The 11,994-nt window shown below is 46.5% G+C and overlaps 1 protein-coding gene across 2 annotated transcripts in view; it reads right to left on the reverse strand.

Moving 5' to 3' along the window:
- Positions 1–11,994, reverse strand: part of smg7 (SMG7 nonsense mediated mRNA decay factor) — a 31,842-nt gene that overhangs the window by 5,889 nt on the left and 13,959 nt on the right. Inside the window, exons 13-21 of one of the 2 annotated variants that reach the window (XM_050074445.1) lie at positions 11,642–11,761; positions 10,674–11,097; positions 10,436–10,577; positions 8,416–8,822; positions 7,521–7,910; positions 3,975–4,061; positions 2,497–2,647; positions 2,233–2,403; positions 783–943 (exon numbers count right to left, since the gene is read on the reverse strand). In XM_050074445.1, the coding sequence (XP_049930402.1) occupies positions 783–943; positions 2,233–2,403; positions 2,497–2,647; positions 3,975–4,061; positions 7,521–7,910; positions 8,416–8,822; positions 10,436–10,577; positions 10,674–11,097; positions 11,642–11,761 (2,053 nt within the window). Of the gene's footprint in view, positions 1–782; positions 944–2,232; positions 2,404–2,496; positions 2,648–3,974; positions 4,062–7,520; positions 7,914–8,415; positions 8,823–10,435; positions 10,578–10,673; positions 11,098–11,641; positions 11,762–11,994 lie in introns of both variants that reach the window. The other variant, XM_050074444.1, reaches the window with a different exon arrangement.

Consider the following 11,994-nt stretch of genomic DNA (forward strand, 5'->3'; position numbering starts at 1 on the left):
GCTTGTGCTAATAACGTTAGCATGTTGTATTTGTTTGGAAAACGTGTTTAGTATAAGACAGTTGTTTTGTCAGTGAACCTTGTGAGCTGTAATGGAGCTGAACTTTGTAACGTTACCTTTGTTAAATGTTGCTGTTGTCCCTGGTTTCATATGAGTAGAGGAGAAGTCTGCTAGCTGCTAGGCTAATTTATACAATGTAAATTGCCACAGGCTTGTGCTAATAACGTTAGCATGTTGTATTTGTGGGGAAAATGTGTCCAGATAAAGACAAGTGTTTGTCTGTGAATGCTGCGAGTTATAGTGAAGCTGATTTGTGTTTGAAACTGTCTCTATGAAGCCATGTTTAACGTGTGTTTAACGTGTGTTTAATGTGTGTTTTTAATAAACTAAACTTTACAGCACTTCACAGAAACCTGCAGAGTGACACAGACACACCATCTCACAAGTATAAAGGCTAACGACGGCGGCGTCTGCGGCACAAGTATAAAACCCGCCTTTTGTGGTTCATTTGAATTTGAAGACACTCTGTTGAAGAGGACCCTTATTTCAGTCTGGTAAAATAATCCCCTCTGACACCGTGAGTGTATCTACAGAAGGTGGATAACAGATGTCTCATCAGGTAACATCAGACCTCAGATGAGTTATGATTCAGACTCAACTATCGATCTTATTTAAATAATTAATAAAAAATAACAATTCATATTCTTAGTGCAGTGACGACGGACTCTGACTCTGCAGCAGACTGAGACAGTAAACAGTCACATGACAGGACGTCAGCGGACCTTGAGGCTGTCGAGCAGCACGGTGGAGGACGACTCCTCCATTGGAGACTCCTGATTGGTCCAGGAGCTGCCAGTTGGCCCCGCCTGGTGCCAGCTGGTGTCTGAAGCTGCAGAGGAAGCTGCAGCCGGCAGGTAGTCCAGGCCGAAGCCACTGACCGCTCCTGAAAAACAACACCAACATGTCAACATATGGAGGCAGAGCTCACAGGAAATGCAACCCTTTGAACGCAGGGCTTATTTCCTGTCTCCCAGCAGAGCAGCAACATGACTCTGACAGTCACACCACATATCAGGATCCTCAACAGGTATCAGCCTCCTCACAGATTACATCAGTCTGCCTGTGAGTTGTACCGTACATGCTGTGGGACAGTGGTTTATCAAAAGATAGTTTCATGTATTAATGTTTGATACAAGCAGGACGTATGATGTTGCCATGGAGACAGTGAGTTAGCTGTGTGCTGCATGTTGAGAGGTCATGTTGAATGAACGTTAAACATTTAACAGTGACCGCTGATCAGTCGTTCTGATTCTGTCCCGTTTCAGGAGAAAGAAAAAATGTTTTACATCTTTAAGAAATTATTTCAGTTTCTTTTTTCTCTGCTGAGCTGAAGCTGAATGTTTCTGACCTGTTAACTCACACTTCACTTCGTCATCTCAGGATTTAAACCGTCCCTGAAGACCCTTTAGACCCTCTGGACCCCGTCAACACAGCCCCTCTGGTTCCTCTAAACCCTGTCCCTCTGACCCCTCTGAACCCCCTGAACCCTTGGGACCCTCTCAACTCTGCCCCATCTAGACCCTCTCAACTCCCTAAATCCAGTCCTTTTGCCCCATCTGGACCCCCTAAACCCTGTCCCTCTGAATCCAGTCCCTTTGGGCACTCTAGACCCTCAAAACCCTGTCCCTCTGACCCCTCTGAACCCCCTGAACCCTTACCCTGTCCCTCTGACCCCTCTGAACCCCCTGAACCCTTGGGACCCTCTCAACTCTGCCCCATCTAAACCCTCTCAACTCCCTAAATCCAGTCCTTTTGCCCCATCTGGACCCCCTGAACCCTGTCCCTCTGAATCCAGTCCCTTTGCCCCCTCTGGACCCCCTGAATCCAGTCCCTTTGGACCCTCTGGATCCTTTGGACCCCCGGGCCTTCTAAACCCTCTGAACCCTTAGGACCCTCTCAACTCTGCCCCATTTAGATCCTCTGAACCCTGCCCCTCTGAATCCAGTCCCTTTGGGCACTCTAGACCCTCTGAACCCTGCCCCTCTTCCCCCTCTGGATCCTCTGAACCCTGTCCCTCTGAATCCAGTCCCTTTGGGCCCTCTAGACCCTCTGAACCCTGCCCCTCTGAACCCTGTCCCTCTGAACCCTGTCCCTCTGAATCCAGGTCCTTTGGGCACTCTAGACTTTCTGAACCCTGCCCCTCTTCCCCCTCTGGATCCTCTGAACCCTTACCGGTCTTGTCGGCCTTCCAGCGGTCCACCACCCTGCGGTCCCGACTGTCCGGAGTGCCAATGGGCCCGAAGTTAGAGAAGGGCATGGCTCCGTGGTTGTGTGTTGGAGGGGACGATGGCAGGCTGCTGGGGTTGGAGGAGTGAGGGGATTGGCTGGCCGGGGTCGAGTGATCTGCCAATCAGAGCACAGCTTTTCAACTCAGAGCCTGGTTCTGTACTGAATATAAATATCTACCATATTCAGATGTGCATAGGTGGGACGTACCTGAGCTGGCAGGGAGGGAGGGGGACCAGGGAGTCCCTTCAAACAGGGAGTAGAGGGAGGGCTCCTGGTGCATCATGGGAGCATCGGGCTTGGAGCTGGGCGGCAGGTTCTTGCCATAGGCCTGACTGAAGATGCTGTTCTGGTTGTACTCCTGAAACAAAGACAGAACATTACAGGTCTGATTGATCAGGTACTTGTTTATTTATTAAGCTATAAAAACAGTTTGATTGTTTTTTAATAAAAATATCACAATATTTATCAATGCTGTGAATTAATATTACAGATAAGACAGATTTGATGCATGAGGCCGACCTCTACACATGATGTCAGTGTTCAGGGAACAAATTCAAGGTGACAGAAACTAGAAAATATCTAAATCATTTTCTTTACCTGGAAGCTGCAGCCTCAACCTGACCGAGACACTCAACTTATCATACCAACACCTGAATCCACAAGTTTTGATATGGTGTTTTAAAAGCTTCAAAATCAGAAAATAAAATGTTAAACTTTGTCAGACGTACAGAAGCACCTGACCCCAAAGTCTTTGGACAAACTTTGCCATCTGGTGGTTGAACAAGGTCACAACAATCTTTACATTTCATTAATAACTTCAGTCAGTCTGTTAAACACTGACTCAGAGCGCTGCTCAGGGTTATCTGAATTTATTAAATGGAAACAAAAAGTGTTTGATGTGAATATCCTGCGTTATCTGATCATGACAGGTTCCAGGTTTGAAAAAATTTCAGAAATCTCCTGAGGTATTCGTCTCCGACACACACACACACACACACACACACACACACACACGGGCATTAACAACTTTGATTTTTTTTCAGGTCGACTCATCTGTCAATAAAGTCGAAGTCGAGTCAACAAGTCATTTGATGACGTCATCACATTGACACGGCGGAGGAAAGTGAAGTATCTCCACAAGTGAGTGTGTCTGTAGGCCCGAACATACTTGGGCGGAACGTACGTGGAACGGACTCTGCGGAGGTCTGCGCGGACTCAAAGCAGACGTCCACAAGCCCTGTGCGTGCAAAGCTCAGATTTTACGACCGCACCGCGCGCCAGTGACTGCTCAGCATGTACTTTTCACATCATGGGGATTTTTCACGGACATTTTTACAGGAAACTACAACGCGGAAGTGCTCTCGACTATGAAAGCCCGAATGACTGCGGAAATTCCTCGCGGAGTCTGCTCCACTTATAGTACGCCCGAGTATATTCGGGTCAAGGATAAAGTTTCAGTGTAAGCCAATCAGAGGCAGCGATTGCATGCCGTACACAAGCACACACAGCGAGAGAGAGGGAAAAACCACACGACTTGTCGACTCCTCCCAGGGGGTGTCGACTTGTGCCACTGACGTCGACATGTCGACAAATCGACTTTTCTGTTAATGCCCTAACACACACACACACACACCTGCAGGTTTAAACAAAATCTTTGAAGAGAACTTTTCAGGTGATGGTCTGACCTGCATGGGGAAGCCGGACATGGGCAGGAGAGAAGATGATTGGCTGACAACCTCGGGGCCGCTCTCCATCCTGGTCTGGTTTGGCAGCTGCAAAGACGAAGCACAGACAACAAACATCACACCACGTCCAACTGTGATCTGTTTTATCCTCTAACACCGTCCACCATGTGCAGCTGCAGTCTGTGATTTATAAACACGTCCAAATTAAAGGTCTGTGACATCAATGTGGCTGGTTTCAATCTTATCTACTAAGATCTGCTGCTCAGTGTGTAAACATGTATTAATGGAGCTACGCTCAGTATTCCAGACGCATTCGAATGCATCAAGCACCTGCAGCTGTTTCACAGTGAAATCCTTCCAGCTGAGGGGAAGGTGACCAAAACAAGTCATGGAGCTGGAGCAACTTTTACTGTGAAGCAGCTGCAGGAGAGGGGGAGGCCTTTATTTCTACACTGTTGGTTAAAGCAGAGAAACCCAGAGGGGTCACTTAGATGTGTCTCGAGTGTTGAGGACAATATGTTTAATGAGCATTTACAGCATCAGTATTCTGACTGTCGACAGAAACCTCAGACAGGATATTTTTATACGTTTAGAAACTCTTAACTGATTTAGATCTGCTGCTGCTAACTCTTCATCATCTTTTAAATCTCAGGGCTCCATTTCAGATTTCTCATCTCTGATTTGTAGCTGTTTGATGCTTTTGTCTGTTCTTGTGTTTGGATTCATTGTCAGTCATCACATGACTGTTTAAAGTCATTCAACATGTCATTAAAACCACAATCTGAAGGATAAGCGTCTGCTCACTGTGTGTCTGTCAGCTGTCAGAATTTACACTTTATATTTATGGGTGAAGGAAATATTACTCCCTCATCATCTAGTCATTCTCATGTCAGTACACACTGCGGCAAAGCTACGAATTTGACTTTGCCACTTTTTTTAAGAGGGACTGGATTTTGCATCTTTGTAACATCTAAACTGAATAACTGAGAGTTTTGTCTGGTAAATTATGAACAATGACCGAGTCACAGCAGTGTTACTCTGCACAACAGGGATGGGCATTTTATGTCACTTCCATATTCGAGTACTTGCAGTGAATTATTATCAGATTATTGATGGATCTGTGCAGATATTCATAGACAACACTTACATCATTGCATTAGGTCCAAAAAATATAAACTTTTAATAAAGAACAGGGTCAATTTATGGTTTTACATATATTATGATGTGACAGTAGGGATGGGTATCATTAAGATTTTATCAATACTACTGATCGACCTGGTGCTTTATCTGGACTCTTATTGGTTGCTTTTTAGAAAATATATTCATTTTAAAAATAATAAATTCAGAACAGGGTTATTGAATATTTTAAAAAGAACACAGTGTTGTCACTGTGTAAATAATATTACTGACATCAATTTACTGAGTGAAGTTAGGTATTTATCAGTCAGTCCTCCTGTCCTCTGTAATTTCTGTCGAGTCGAGTAATTTTCAAGTTATCTTCTACCACGGCCGCTCCGCTGTTCACTGACTACGGTGGCGTGTGTGTGTGTGTGTGTGTGTGTGTGTGTGTGCGTGTGTGTGTGTGTGCGTGTGTGCGTGTGTGTCAGTTCAGCCTCGGCACAGAGAACAGATAATAAATTAAACCAAACTGTGTAAAAGTGCCGATAAAAGAACCAATAACGTCAGAGCTTATTAATACTACGGTCTTTGATAGTTTAGCCCTGAGGCTAATGTAGGGTTTCGGTACCCATCCCTATGTGACAGTGAAGCTGACCTTTGACCTTTTGGATATAAAATGTCATCACTTCATTATTTCATCCTGTTAGACAGTTGTGAGAAGTTTTATCATAATTAGCGAATTAATTCTTATGGTCAAAAACGTAGTTCATCATTGAGTTTCAAGCGGACGTTTGTGTCAAATTTGAAGAAATTCCCTGAAAGCATTCTTAGGGTAACAAGGTCACAGTGACTTTGACATTTCAACACCAAAATCTAATGAGTTCATCCTTGACTCTTTGTGAATGTTTGTGCCAAATTTAAGGAAATTTCCTCCAGGCATCCTTGAGAGATGGATGACCAGAAAACATGTCTCTGGTCACAACTAGTGCCGACGTGGAGGCAGAAAAAAAAAAAGCAATTACTTCTTACGTTGAATAAATACTGATGTCTTACTCGAGTACTGGAGTACTCATGCCCATCCCTGCTACACAATAACTAATATCACAACATGTGAGGACAGTATTCAGTGAAGGAGGCAGAGTGAGGCGTGAGGTCTGGATGGGACGAGATGCAGGGGGGGAGGGGTGATCAGGATGGAGGCGTTGCAGGCGGAAGACAGGGCTACATACAAATATGTTTGGTCCAGGAGCAGTGCTAAGAGGGCCAGCCAAGGCCTGGAAGAAATCAGGAGGCTTAGAAAAGACGAGCTCCTCCTCCTCCTCAAAATCTGCTAGAGTTTTTAACAGGTCAGGAGGTAGAAGAGGCGAGCTCTTGTTGTCCTAGTGAGAGATGAAGCCAGAAGAAGAAGAAGAAGAAGAAGAAGAAGAAGAAGAAGAAGAAGAGAGGGGTAAAAACAAAGAAGAGAGAAAGAAAGAAGGCAAGCTGGTAAGACTGAGGTGGAAAGAAGGAAAGTTATGCTCAAAGCTACAGAAGCCTGCAAGCTGATCAGAGATCATATTGAAATTTAAGGTGTGCTGATGGATTCACGTCATCAACTCATGCATTGAGTAACATTACAAGTTAACGTTCCACCTTAAAAGTTGCCGGCAGTCGGCCCAGTGAATGAAGTTATTTTTTCCTCTTTCATTTTATAGTTGTAGTTTACTGATGTATGAACAGAGGTTACATAAAACCAGAGTGACCGTCCTCTACTGACCAATCAGACTGCAGGGTTTCTAGCTCCACCTTTTAGTACCAGATCTGTGTGCTAGGTACCCCAACAGAGGGGGGAACAAACATGGGGACGCTAAGGAACGCTTCTGTTGCTACCATCCACATGGGGACGCTAAGGAACGCTTCTGTTGCTACCATCCACAACTTTTACTGTGGAGACAGAAACACTGAACTGAACTGAACTGAACTGAACTGAACTGAACTGCTTGGTGCAAATGGGGCTCTTTGGGAGCGCTCGGCCTGACAGAACTGGATACACTCAAATGGACGGCGGCTGATACACAACAGAACTTTTCATACAGAAAGCATTTCTTTATGACTTTTTAAATATTACAGAATAGTAATTCTCACCCATGTCTTTATTGTTTGGACACAAATATTCTGACCCCAGACTGACTGCGACACCTCAGTGAAACGAATCAATCATCCCTGCGTACTACCACAGTGCAGCAGCTATCAATCCAGCATCTAAAAAAGCCTGTGCTGCAGTTTAAGAACGTCTCATCTCACATTCAACCCAACTGAAACGTCTGTAACCTTCCAATCAGATAACAGACAACCAAGAGAATAAAACTGGGCAGGAAAAGAAGCAGAGAGACAGAAAAGCAGCACGACCTCCTCCTCCTCTTTCACCGTCACCTGAGAGCTGCTCACCTCAAACGGGGGACCCCGGGGCCCTGCGGAGCCGTCCTGCTCAGAGCAGAGACCACCTGGCGGAGGCCTCTTCATCCTGTCTGCCATCACAGCCAGACCGTCGCCCATCCTGTACGACGGCTCCCAGTAGAAGTCCTGCATCTTCATGTTGGGGTACTTGATCTTCTTGTCCATGTTGGAGAGCTGCGGCTGGGAGGGCGGCTGCAGCTGGTGCTCGTACAGTTTGAGAGGATCCTGAGCCGCCATGTAGAAGGCCTGCTGCTGCTGTTGCTGCTGCTGCTGAGGCTGCTGCTGAGGCTGCTTCAGGGACATCTGCATGGGAGGGATCTTCTGCAGAGCAGCCTGAGCCTGGTTCCACATCTGAGCCGGCTGATCCTGGACCTGCATGTACTGCTGAGACCAGACACACAGCTACAGTTACCATCACTCACTGCAGCAGACAGTTCAGCCTTCAGCTGCTCAACTGAATACAGTAATGATATCCTACATCTCTCTTCCTGTCACCTGACAGTAAATGGATCTGCTAACAGGTACAGTGTGTCTCTACGGCCTGTTCTCCTCCTCCTCTACATCAGTGAGTCACACTGTTGTACCTTCATCACCACTAACACACACTGTACTTTTTTTCTTTTATAAGCCTGCTGACACTAATTCTCACCACAGCACTAAATGTAGATTAATCCGCCGCTGAAAATAGTCCCCAACAAATTCACGGTCCTCCTGTTTGTTGGATGAAAGCTACAGCGAGCAGCTGTTACTGATAAACTACAGATTTAACTAAATATATTTGTGTCTGCCGACTGTTAGTGAACACTGTAAGGAACAGCTGAGAGCATTCTGGGTGCTCTGAGGATTTTAATGCCCCTCAGGCTTCAAACAGGCTGACACCACTGACCTGCTGCAGCCCCGGGTGGTGAGGTGGACTCTTCCCCATCCCGACCTGCTGGACTGGTTTGGTGGGAGACTGCTGCTGCTGCTGGCTCATCGCCTGCACCTGCAGCTGGACCGACTGCTGCAGAGCCTGGGGCTGGGGCTGCTGACCCTGGGAGGGGCCCTGGTTCATGGGCCCCGGGCCCTGTCCCGAGGACCCTGGCCCCTGACCTGGACCGGGACCAGAGGGCCTCTGCTGACTGTAGGGAATGTGGGACTGCTTCCCGGCCTGGGTGCCGGCCTGGGTGTGGACGCCCGGCTGGAGGAATGGTCCGGGGACGGACACTCCGGTGGAGAAGGTGAAACCTGGATTCACCTGAAGTCCCGGGAACGCCACCGGGGGCGGGATCACGTAGGCTGAGGGGGGGAAACCTGCAGAGGAACCAATCAGGAGCAGAATTTAAACTGACTGAAGAGCTGCAGTTGTTTTCAATAGAGTCTTTCATTTTAATACACACTCAGTCTGTTTCCATGACGACAGAGAAAACTGATTTATATAAAATCCCTGTAAACATGTCAGTGTGAGTGAAATCAGGGTTCCTACACATTTGGAATTTTGAAATTCCAAACGTGTAGGAAATGTGTACCCTAATTTCCAGACTTCTCTGCGTTTTTTTGTTGTTTTTTTTCCCCAGAGTATATATAATCTGAGTAAATATATCAGTGTATCATATTCCACATCATATTTAATTATTCTTAATAGGCGACTGTAGCCAAGTACCATAATGGCATGCAAATAAAAACTCAGGTAAGTTCAATGTCTGGGCTGAGGCAAAAAGGTTGGGACTCTGGGTGCAAGCGATGCAGTAACGAGACGTCGGTGTTTTTTCCTTTCATGTGGCTCAGAATCGCCTTCTCCCCCATGTTGGCGATGTCAAACGATTTCACACAAAGCTTGCATCTAGCTCTGTGTGTGAATTGGGAATCCTTGGCCAACCAGTATTTATATACGGTATTGTCAAGCCATCCATCCAAAAACTTGCATCTACCCATTGTGAACCACGTGAAACTGGTCTTCTCGTCAAAGGTGCAGTGTAGGAGTGAAACTTGATACCTGGGGGGCTGGAGGAGGGTCATGGGGCAGCGGACTGGACATACCACTTGTCAATCAGGTAAAAGGGGCGGTAAGTTTTCTGAGACGTTTGCTCTCACACAAACTGTGCTTGGCCCGGCATAAAACACGATCCGGATTGATTACATTATTTTTGGAAATACCTAATTTTCTATTTTAGAAAACAGTATTTTAGAACAGTGGTAATAGTCTGGAAACATAAATATTTTTCCATATTTTATTTTTCATTTTCCATGCTTTTTAATACCTGGAAATTGATCAGATTTATTTCCATACTTTCCATACTTGGGTAGGAACCCTGTGAAATGGTCCTAAAGTGAATGTGTCACAGTGGGACTAACACACCCAGATCATGTGACTCCTGCATGTATACAGTCAATCAGACCCAAACTGGCCGAGGCGCTCTGAGCATGCTCCACAGTTTCCGCCCCGGGCTTTGACCCGGAAGTCCAATAGCATTAAATGTGTAAGAGAAGAAGAAGCCGGTAACAACATGGAGAAATCTACATCCAGAGATTATTTTCATTATCTATTAATCTGCTGATTGTTAAATTTCTAAGATTAGTTTTTTGGCTTTCGCCTTCCTTAGATAGAACCATGAGAGCGAGCATGTGCCCCAACCTGCAGATTATTTTATCGATTCATCATTTTGTCTAAAAATCTCAGAAAGCTGGGAACATTCAAATCTCTCATTCTGACCGACTAACAGTCAGAAGTCCAGTTAACTGTGATCCGTGACCAGATGCAGCAAATCCTCACAGCAGAGGCTGAAACCTGCAAATTACTGAAAATGACTCCAACAATTAACTGTTGATTGCTTTCTATAGATCGAGTCACTGACTGATGGCTGAAGCTGTAATTAGAAAATTGTGTGTGTGTGTGTGTGTGTGTGTGTGTGTGTGTGTGTGTGTACCAGGTCTGCTTGGCAGCGGCGGGAAGGCCCCAGGATGATGGATGGGGATGAACTGGGAGGAGCAGGTAGTTTGAGTTTGAGTGGCAGGAGTCTTCTTCGCCTCAGACACCGGAGTCTTCCTCAGCTCCGTCTGCGCCTTCACCTGAACGAGAGGCAACAGGTGTGACATCATCGTCAGCGGCTGCTTCATTAAATATTTAAAGGAGCAGGTCTGCCTGAGAATTGTTTGCATCTCTACCTGTTTTCCAGCATCAGCAGTTTTCTCATGTCCGGCTTTTTTCAGCTCGCTCTTCCTCTTGGCGTCCCTCTTCAGCTCTCCTTTCCCAGCAGCCCCGTTGCCTTTGGTGAAGTCTCGGCGCTCCTTGCCGCTGTCTTTCAGATGATGGTTTCGCGTGGGCTCTCGGCTCTGCTCTCGGGGTTTGATGTTCTCCTTGAAGGTGACGACAGGTCGGTCGCTGCCGTCGGGCCACGAGCTCTGCGTCTTCCCCGCCGACAGCACCGACTTCAGGCCGGAGTTTCCGCCGTCATTGGCCGTCTGCTCAGCGTTGGACGACTCCTGCAGCACCGGCGCCTCCTTCTCCTGCGGCTCCTCGATGGCCTGCTCTGGAATGTCAGTGATGAAGAGGAGGAGGCCGTCCTCACTCACTCGGCACTGGATCAGCCTGCAGAGAGGACACACAGATCAGTGTACTGATGTCCTGTCAGCGTGCTCTGACCTCTGACCTGACTCACGCTCTGTGAAGCTGTATTATCTCCTTGGTTGTGTCATTATTGTGGAGGTCTCACTGGTCTCCAGCTGTCTCATATAAATCTACTGTTAACTGACAAACATCCAGATTTAAAAAGTCACCAACAGTGTCTGGTCATCTATCAGTTTATTACACCGTCGACAACAGTAAAGCAGGATTTATACCTCTGTGTTGAATCAATGCGTACTTACGCTGTAGGTACCGCTGTTTATTCTGACATCACGCTGACTAAAATGTTGCTGACACTCTTATGTAAACAAACACGCATGTTAACAAAACAGGTAATATTAAGGGCAGCAAGAGGCAGAGGTCATGCTCATGTATTGTACGATAAGACGATAGCTTAATTATTGTAGCCGGCCTCGTGTTCGCATTGTGCTGCACTGAATGTTCAGGGTAAGTTTGTCTTTCAGTAGGAAAACTGACAGACACAGTGACTGAGCAGACGAACACTAACCCCGGCTGGTTGTCGGCCACCCATTTGCCCAGACTGATGAGTCTCTGATGTCGAGTGTGAACCGGCAGGCCGTCCCTGTCCACCAAAATGCCCTGGTGACCTTTAGTGAAGTCCAGGGACCTGAAACACCAAAGGACATCAGGACATGGAAACCTTCTGACTCATCACTGACTGAGGCACCAACCAAACGCTGAACATTCATCCAAACGCTGAACATTCATCTCAACACTGAACATTCATCCCAACGCTGAACATTCATCCCAACGCTGAACATTCATCCCAACGCTGAACATTCATCCCAACACTGAACATTCAACCCAAAACTGACCATTCATCCCAACACTGAACATTCA

The sequence above is a fragment of the Epinephelus moara genome, chromosome 21, assembly GCF_006386435.1.
Source record: "Epinephelus moara isolate mb chromosome 21, YSFRI_EMoa_1.0, whole genome shotgun sequence".
NCBI lineage: Eukaryota > Metazoa > Chordata > Actinopteri > Perciformes > Serranidae > Epinephelus > Epinephelus moara.